Source organism: Grammomys surdaster, unplaced genomic scaffold, assembly GCF_004785775.1.
Source record: "Grammomys surdaster isolate TR1022 unplaced genomic scaffold, NIH_TR_1.0 124976, whole genome shotgun sequence".
Taxonomy (NCBI): Eukaryota; Metazoa; Chordata; class Mammalia; order Rodentia; family Muridae; genus Grammomys; species Grammomys surdaster.
In genome coordinates, this window is record NW_021619904.1 from 271360 (window position 1) to 281422 (window position 10063).

At 37.3% G+C, this 10063-nt stretch overlaps 1 protein-coding gene across 1 annotated transcript; it reads left to right on the top strand.

Annotated features, from left to right (window-relative positions):
- The first annotated feature begins 4447 nt into the window (after positions 1 to 4447).
- Positions 4448 to 4732, top strand: LOC114636835 (small proline-rich protein 2H-like). Its single transcript, XM_028784938.1, has one exon. It carries the CDS (start codon positions 4448 to 4450, stop codon positions 4730 to 4732), a length of 285 nt encoding a protein of 94 aa, XP_028640771.1.
- The last annotated feature ends 5331 nt before the right edge of the window (positions 4733 to 10063 follow it).

A 10063-nucleotide genomic window follows, 5' to 3' on the forward strand; every position in this document is an offset into this window, starting at 1 on the left:
GATCTATCTCTGGGGTTTAGGGAGTGAGATGGAGTTCTTACCAGCTGCTCTGAGTGCAGTGGCTCCTGGATGACTCAGGATTCAGTTTCTCAACAGGACGGGAGCAGACCGACTCTGTGTCTGCTCTCTTAAGGATTTCTATAAGACTGCATTTTAAGATAAATAATATGATGATTGATTCTTTCTTTGTAACTGTGAAGTTCAGCCTGCCAACAAGAGAGACTTGCTGTAAATGGTATGTTGCTAACTTACATTTTGTTAATTTATAATAAGTTGCTTAGGCATGATTGTGAATGGGTTCTTGGAAATACTTTGTCTTTTCCTTGTATTACACAAAATGTTTAATCATGTAATGGTATTAGGGAAGATAGTGTTTTCTTTTACTTAGGTAAAAGAAACAAACGAAAAATTCACAGAAACAAAAATAGAGTAGAATCACATTGTCATTGTTATATTGTTTGAAAGATTTTGCTAGGATATATAATCTACTGGAGAAGAAATAAACTTTTGGAGCTTGTGGAACCTGGCATCATACATGGTATATGAGTAGTGTGTGTGTGTGTGTGTGTGTGTGTGTGTGTGTGTGTGTGTGTATTCCCTCTCTCTTTTCTCTGGCCCCAGAGAGTTTTCTCTGGGAAACAAAAAAAATTAAAGTTTACTCCTTCAGAAATAAGTTTGCTGAGAGATTAATTGCCTACTCCATACTCTCCTTAAATTCATCTGACCTGTTGAAACTGTCTTCAACAGGCATTTATATTTAAGAACTTATTATAACACATACCCCCAAAGTTGTTGCTTGTAGATAGGATTTGTTTTTGTAGCTGGGATGCCTTGTCTGGCCTCAGTGGGAAAGGACGTGCCTAGCCTTACAGGGGCTTGAAGTGCTAGAGTGAGTGGGGATAACCAGGAGAGGTTTTCCCATCCAGGTAAATGGGGAGGTAAGAGGGGTGAAGGACTGTGGGAGGGAATGTTCAGGAGGGAGGCAGTGAGCAGGTTGTAAAGTGAAAAAGCCAAAAAATAATAAATTAAAATTAAAAAAGAAAAGCCCTTCTTTTTCATGATGTGCTACCCAATCATATATTTCTAGAATTAATTTCTATAGTTGATCAAGATTTTCATACTATTTCAGTATCTGAGTTATAGGGAACTGTGGAATCAAAGTTATATTAACCTCATGAAGTGAGAAGCATTTTCAACTCTTATTCTGGAAAAATCCTATATAATACAGAAATATTTTATTCTCAAATAAAAAATAAATTTCCTAGTTAAATTTATATTTTTATAAATATACTGCTTTTGCTTTATGTCCTTTGTTCTGCTAGGTTCTTTTCTAGAAACTTAAAGCTTTACACATTACTTTGATTTTCTAATAATCAAAGAAAATTATTCAATCTCCATGGATTTGTACAACTTTAAAGTATACTTTTTCCTATTTGTTTCTATTTTTTATTATTTGATAAAACACAAGAAAGAATCAAATTTTACTTTTGTTAAGAATACTTTCTGTGATAAATTATGATCTGTTGTAGGGAAATTATCTCTTGATAAGACCATGTATTTTACACTTGTTTTATAGCTTACCTTGTAGGTTTTTGATATGCCAATGAGTTACATTTTACATTTTAAATCTGAAGAATTTTTTGTTGTAGCTCTTTTGTGTGTTGTTCTGAAAGATTATTTGTGGATGACAGTGGTATATACCAGAGACTTATTCTTTTTTCCCTGATGAATATCTCTCTTCCCCTCTATCAGTCATTACTTAATAAAGTCTTGTGAACCAACACTCAGTATGTATATTTAAAGTTGTAGCTTCTCAGTGGATTGTTTCCTTTTTTACATGTAGTGGTACTCTTTTGTTTTTCTATGCTTGGCTTTAAAGTTTCTGTTCAAGATGTTTGTCACCAATTCAAGGCAGTCTAATGATTTTCTTTTTCTTTTGAGTATCAATTTTTTTCACATATTCACTTCTATCTGTGTACATCGTTGTATTAAGAGTCTTTTAAAATATCAAAATAAACACCTGAAACCTTTAAACTGGAGACTTCCTTTCCATTTTTAGTGTTATTAATTCATCTTTTATATAATGAGGGGTACCATGATTGACTCAAACATTGCTGACAGTTCAAACCAAGTTCAGTATATTGCACACTTACAATGTTTGCCATCATTTATGGTGAAAACACAATCCTGTCCTGTAAAGATTTGATAATCCAAGAAACTTCATTGACCTTATGTTTGCATTGATCATAGCTTAGATCGCTTCCAGAAAACTTTCCGTGTCCTTCTCTCAACCATACTGTTTTCATGGAAACCAACATCATCCTATACCCTCTGTGAGATCAGCTTCTTAGAGCTGATATATGAGAAAAGTCACACAGTATTTATTTTCTTCTTCTTGACTAACTTCAGTTAACATGCCATAGTTTTGTCCATAGTTATTACAGATTAGTTTCTTTCTTTTAAATGCTTATATAGTATTATGTGCTGTGCATTTTCATCATATTTTTCCCCTAGGTCATCTGTAGATACACTTTGACATGAATTATATTTAGAAGAGAAACTAGAAGCCTAAAGGAACTTTGTGCATATTTTTATTCTTTTAGCAATATACTAGGAAATAAAATATTTATCATGCTGAAATAAATTGAATTAATATTTGAAAATTTTGATGGTATAGAATAAAAATTCAGACATTTTCAACAATGTCTTTAAAACCATATATATTTATCTGATGTTGATTCAAATTTTTGTTTAATCAAAAATGTTTTTTCTAATAATATCTAATAAATGAATTAAAATTACAAAACAATAATGTTTTAATTTATTTTCTCAGTTTTAATATGAAAGTAATTAGTTAAAGCCTTAGAACAACAGGAAGTGATTCATGTATCTACATGGGAGGTTGAACATAAGACTGATGGTCACTCTGTGTATGTATCTCAGTGTTTGTTTGTCTATCTCTGCTCCTTCACGCCCCTCCTCTGTGTTTGAGTGTGTGTATGTCTCTTTCTATGTGTTAGCCACATAAGAAAGAACATGTTCAAGACAGATACAATTTTAGTTCCGGTACTATCATGATAAGCGGTCTTGTGATCACCTTTAGAGGTGAGTTATAATATATAACCCAAATATGTCATTTGACATGCAGTCCTGAAGAATGTCAGGATAAGATCTAAGTCTACTAGCCTCCACAATGAAGGACATATACTATTTTCCAATATTCACAAAATTCAATATTGTCAGAAAGGACACATGAACTAACTCAAGGCACAGGGTTGTCAAAGAATAAGTTGAAACCAGAGATAAAATCATTAATACATTTTTCCCTCAGTCCATAGGCAGATTATACTGAGAAAAGTGGAATATAAACAGGACAAGGCCACACAAGAAATATTAATAAGCTTAAGCAAAACAAATAAAACACATAATACAGGACATAAGAGAGAAAACTCATTGGCTATAATCACAAAAGAAAACTTAGGCAATCAGTGAGGTCTTACGGAAACTTAAAACAGGGATGTGCCCACTGAGTCACAGCTCTCAACAGTGATGAGGTCCAGGAACAGGATATTTCCCATTCTGTAGAGTCCCAGTCAAGCCAGTCATGCATGGATTTGCATTTCGCTTTGGAAATTTTGGGACCTTCCCACTATCAGTCAGTGTTGTTCCCACTGGACTGTCCAGCTAGTTCTATAAATTGGTGCTTGACTGTGAGACTGCAGACTCCTGGTACTCAAGTGGTAGACTACTTTGGAGAAACTCGTGAATAACCTGGTGAGTGTCTTTTCTTGAGTTGGTCTGTCTTTTTGTTCTTCCTATATGCTGTAGTCAATTTTAAGGGAGTAAGTGTTTTGAATTCAGTTTTGATCATGGGATGAATGGTACCTACCTACCAGTCAGAAACATAGGAATGGATACAACAGTCAAGAGTGATAAGTGGCTTTTTTTTACATTTGGTAAGCTGTAGAACAGAGGACATTTCTCTTTCATGTGCATCTTTTGGTGTTCTTTGAAAAACTATATACCTTAGTAGGTATTAGAACCTGACACTTTCCTGAGCTGTCCTTTACTGTCCAGTCCTAGACAACCTGCTGGGGTGATACATGTAATGAAGAGGACAGAAACTGGTGTTGTTATTTCTCAGGGAACTAGTACTTGAATACTTGAAGGTGTTTCCTTCTGTAAACTGCATTACTTGTTTCTCTGGAACAAAATACTTTCTCTTAAGAAAAGGTCTGAAACACAGTAGCATTTCCCAAGGCTGCTGCCACAGAGTGCTGACAGGAAAGGGAAAAGCCAACTAGCTCTAAAATAGGAATTGGGAAGTAATGTTGATGTTCAGAGGGACTAATGGATTTCAAGCTCCATAGTTCCATCTATCTTTTCTGAATTGGTCACCCCTGAACACTCTCATGTCATCTCTTTCAGGTCCTGAGACTCCAGCACTATGTCTAACCAACAGCAGCAGTGCAAGCAGCCTTGCCAGCCTCCTCCTGTTTGTCTGCCCCCGAAGTGCCCTGAGCCTTGTCCTCTTCCAAAGTGCCCTGAGCCTTGTCCTCCCCCAAAGTGCCTTGAGCCTTGCCTTCCTCCAAAATGCTCAGAGCCTTTTCCTTCTCCAAAGTGCCCAGAGCCTTGTCCTGAGCCATGTCCCCCTCCCTCATACCAGCAGAAATGCCCTCCTGTGCAACTTCCTCCACCCTGTCAGCAGAAGTGTCCACCCAAGAGCAAGTGAGGCCTTTAGCAGTCATTAGGACAAGGGGAAGAGAAGAGAACACATCTCATGTACTTCCAAAGCAACACTTCCATCTTCCTCCCCAAAGCCTGTCATGGATGAAGAGGAATCTTTTCCACCTTTCATCCTCCATGTACCCGTGATGACCTCTCACAGGGAAGGCATTTCCCTGAGGTTGTCCTGCTTTTTCTCTCACACGAGCTGCTGAAAATATATGTTCTTATTTGTTGAGTGTTCCAAACGCTCAGAGAGAATAAAAGCTGCTGTCTATACTGTGCACTCAGAAGATTTTTTTTCATAACTGTCATTCATCTTACTTGTTGTGTTGTCACTGTGGTTTCATTTCCTGAATAAAGCACAATCTGATTAATGGTATTCATGTGTCCATTTTTCTGAAATGTACTCTGCTGCCTCCCTGATATGCTCATATTCCTTTATTTTTCTTCATTGATCTTCAGTTCATTTTGTTGTGATCAGGTTTGACTCTATTTGAATCATAAAAAGAATTACTTTGTGTTGATTTACTTAATAGAAGCATTATTTCATTCTAACTACAATGTCTCCTTTATCACATGATGACTTAGAAAGAGTATCTGATATTCAGATATGCATGTGCCACTTGAGACATACTCCTCCTACATTCTGCTAACTTCCCCATGTATTTTACATTCCCTTTTCTCCTTCCTCTGACATAATAATTACACATTAATATAAATTACTTTTTCTGCTTCTGTATTTGAAACCACTATGCAATTTTTTCTTTTAGAATGTCTATATTTTTCTTAATATAATGGCATACACTTTCATTCATTTTTCTGAAAACATGATCCATTGTTCATTTTTACTGATTATTATTCTAGTTCATATATGTGCTATATTTTCTTAATCTGTTCATTCACTGGTAAGATGCTAGGTTGATTATTTATGTTGAATATTAGGAGTAGTAGTGAGAAATAGATGGATTTTCATGCAACTTTACTTTATGCTCTATAAGGACTTTTGAAAAAATATATGAACCCAAGTGATACTGCTGAATCATATGTTAGCTTTGCTTTAGTGTTACTTATTTGGAAGACTCCACACTGATATCCATATTTTGTAACTTAATCTCTTCTCTCACAATCTAAGAATTTGTTTTCCTTTTCTGCACTCCTCTGCCCGGTCCTGTTATTATGTTGGTGGTACTCATTCTTACATGAGTATAATGATTTTCTGATGCATTTTGGGTTTTTTTTCTTAAATGACTGGAAATGTTGAATATTTTCTTGTTATTGTTATTTGTAGAAACTCTTAATTTTGCCCCAAACTTATCTTTGGTTATAATTGAACTAATTCACTCCATTTGATTGGCACAGTCTTCAGCATCTAATTCATACTATGTAAGTGATTGTTTTAAAAGCTGCTGGTTTCCACTACCTGTTTCTATTACCTTCACTAACATCTCATTTCTATTTGCAAGATTACTATCAATATTACCAGTCCCACCACCATTACCACAAACAGTACAAGCTATCACACTATCCATCACTGCCTACCTTTACTACTATTGTGGTCCTCATTACTATCACCCTCAGTAAGAGCATCATATCCGTCACTAGTTATATGCCACTTTTCTCCAGAACCAACAGCATCACTTGTTTTTTTTTTTTTATAATTTTTTTTCCCTCAAATTGTGATTCATTCACACAGGGGTTATAAACACAGAAAGGCAGGATGTGGGGAAGGGAATGACAATGGAGTGTGGGTGTTCAGGGAGAATACAGATATCTTCAGAACCGGGTATCGGCTGGGTGAAGGTTCAGGGGACAAGTCACTATGACTCTGCCTATGACTCGCTTGTCCTTATCTAAGATGGTATTGTCTGCCAAGGCTACCTATTTCCAAGGTATATGACTACTCAGGCTTGTAAATTTCCACAAAAGCTGCCTGTTGACATTAGCTTATAGCCATCTGTTTCAATGTTTTTCCACTGAGACCCAAGACTTTGTGTTAGTATACATGTATGACAGGCCTATTGCTAATTTTAGGCCTATGGCTGATTTTAGGCCTTCAGTGTGTAAGCAGGGCTGCCCCTGACATCTCCTCCCTTCTCTAAGTATAGAAGGGTGGCTGTGGCAATTCTAAACTTGCGAAGGTGGGGATAGAGGCCTGACCTCCAGTATTTGAAGGGGACCTTGTAATGGCTCCAGTCCCCCTGTCGTTGTCCAGTGAGGCATGAGGGCCATACCCATCCCGATGTGTTTTTCCTGGAGAGGGGATACGTTTGACATCAACCCCTGTGCAGTCAGGCTTGTCCCTCAGGGAACCCAGAGAGATATTGTTATCTTTTATTTATATTCCCTTGCAGTGCTTAGCCTCGCAGCCTAAGCAAGAATTCAGATCCCCTGTCAGAGGGTGTTCTGGGTGGCCCCTCTCTGCTTTGTCTAGGTGCAGAAGTCTCCCCTTTTAGGTTGGGTGGAGATGGGTTTTGGAAACACCCTGTATAAAGTAACAACCTCATCTTGAGTCTCGTGGTCCTCCATAGCTAACTTATGATAATGCATCTGAGTAGGTTTTGCTACCAAATTATTTATCTGTTGTTTCACAGAGTTAGTCCATCTATTTGAGGGCCAGAGACCAGCAGAAAAAAGCAAAAAGAACCCAAATAATGGTCCCAAGATGGGAGGAAATAGGAGAGGAGAGGCTGAAAACCAATTCTTGTACCAGCATTCATCTGTCTCTTTCTCTCTCTGATTTTTCTTAGGGCCTTCACTACCTATTTCATGCTCTCTTTAACCCTCCTTGTCTTGTTTATGTAAAGGCAACCTTGTTCTTTAAGGGCTGTACACAGTCAAGAGATGTACACAGCCTTTTCTATTGTACTAGAGTAAATCAAGTGCAGTAAGGATCTTTGCGATTTTAGGAGGTCTCTTCAGACAGTGAAACGAGGGATTTCTTCAGATTAGTGATGTCAATCTCTAGCTGTTTGATGTTCTTGTCAGTGGCCCTTCAAAGGTCTGAGTAGTATAAGTTCGGAGGCCAGCATTTGGATTAGAACTTCTAACAGCAGAAATCATGGGTGATTCATTTTTACCTGGAAAGGAAAAAGAAGGAGATTCTCAGGGAGATTTCTCTTCCCTGGATGTAAATTGTTATTCATCGTATTTATGGTTGGGCCTAGCTTTGTTGGGGTATCTATTTTTTTCATTAATCTTTTTGGTAGCTGGTTAGCTGTGCCTTCTGTGGTATCAGAAGGCATATCAATCCTAGGCCCCATAATGGAACTGGGTCTGGGCCATTCCCTTTAAGGGTAAGAGGGTCCTTCCCCATGTCTGTGGCAAAGTTTTGTTGGTCTTGGTGGTGCCAGAGGCAGTCAGCAGCAGATTTGCCATGAGCTTTCAGCTTTAGAGAGATAACAGTGAACAAGGCATGATGGAGAGTATTTCATGGGAACTCCTTCTGGGGGGTACCGTTCCCACTCTTTTGTTTTTAAAGCCAATTTTTCAGAGTTCTTGTAAAATCAGGGCAGAAGCGCCCACAGTCGCTCCTTCCACACTCATAGAGTCATGAAGACCCTATTTAAGGATATATAAATCTATATTAATAATATTTTGTCAAAGGACTGTTATAGCACTGCTGACAACTAATCAGACTATATAATATATCGATTAGTAATAGCTTCTTCTACTTTTTGTGAGATTACCTCTCGTTTGTCAATTAATTGTTGAGGAAAATTAGGATTTACCTCTCTCTTGAGAATATTGAACAGAGACTTAAATTCTTTTGTGGAGAGCTTAAAATAGGATCTTAGCCAATTAGCAACTCCTAGAAACTTTTGAAAATAATTTAAAATAAGTAAACTCTCTCCCTCTCTCTTTTTTTTAGACCCTTTATCTGTGTGGTTTTTTTATTGGATATTATTCATATTTACCTTTCAATGTTATCTCCTCTCCCATCCTCCCCTAAAACCCCTTATCCCATACCCCCTCCTCCTTATTTTTGTGAGGATATGCTCCAAACATCCTCCCAGTCCCATCTCCCTGCTCTCGAATTCCCACACAGTAGGGGATCCAAACTTTAGGGGACCATGGCCCTCCACTTTCACTGAAGTCTAACAAGGTCACCCTCAATTCCCTATACAGGTGCATGAGTCCCTCCCTTTGTGCTCTCTGGCTGGCGGTTTAGACTTTGGGAGGTCTGGTTGAAACTTTTGATACTCCTTCTAGAAAGGACCAAAGCATCCACACTATGGTTTTCCTTCTTCTATGTGAGTTTTATGTGATCTATACATAGTTTCTTAAAAATTGTGAGCTTTTGGGCTAATATCCACTTATCAGTGAGTGCATATGTATGTTCTTTTGAGATTGGGTCACCTCACTCAAGATGATATTTTCCAGCTCCATCCATTTGCCTAAGAATTTCATGAACTCATTGTTTTTAATAGCTGAGTAGTACTCCATTGTATAAATGTACCACATTTTCTGTATCCATTCTTCTGTTGAAGGGCATCTGGGTTCTTTCCAACTTCTGGCTATTATAAATAAGGCTGCTAGGAACATGGTGGAGCACAACAACATCACTTGTACTACCACCATCAATGGCGTCATGACTATGCTACATTTGGTCCATTAAGGAAGTGTCTTGCATATAATTAGTAAAGACAATCAGGTTCAAAATCATGCTATATTTCAGTCTTCCTTTTATTTTCTTATGTTTATTTTATACTTAATATTGCAGATGACTTCTTGGTGGAATTTGGGGATCATATGTAATATTTTAACACTACTTATAACACATGTGGCACAGAAAGTTATCAATGTGTCTCAAATTCTCTGTCTCTTCTCCATCTCTGCTATCAGCTTCCAATCATAGTCCTTAAAATTTGAGAAGCATTTCTCTTCATGTATCACTTCTGAGGGTACTTTAAAAGTTAATCTGATTAAACATGCAGATGAATTTGTGATTACCCTGTAACTTAGATTTGCCAACTATGAAAGATATGCAGTATTTCTTTTTAATTACTGAATACACTGGTCAGTTATGGTTTGGACAAATTACAAGTTCATTCTTGTTATAGACTGAGATGAGAATGTAAAAGAAACAAAGGGATGTTGCTATTTTGTAATGAATGAAGACTAAAACACATTTTTCCTGAAACCACCATAATTATCGGGTCAGTTAGTCCAATGTGACAACTGGCTTTTCCTTTTATTTGGTTGGCGGTTGAACAGAGTACATCTCTTTCATATATATCATCTTGTGTCCTGTTTGGAGCCATATAATTTAGTAGGTATTTTCTTATCATCTATACTTTACTGTGGCACTCCAGACCACCTACTGGTATGTTACATG

What these genes read in the sequence shown, in the direction of transcription:
- LOC114636835 (XM_028784938.1), top strand. Translation starts at nt 4,448, where the DNA reads ATGTCTAACCAACAGCAGCAGTGCAAGCAGCCTTGCCAGCCTCCTCCT.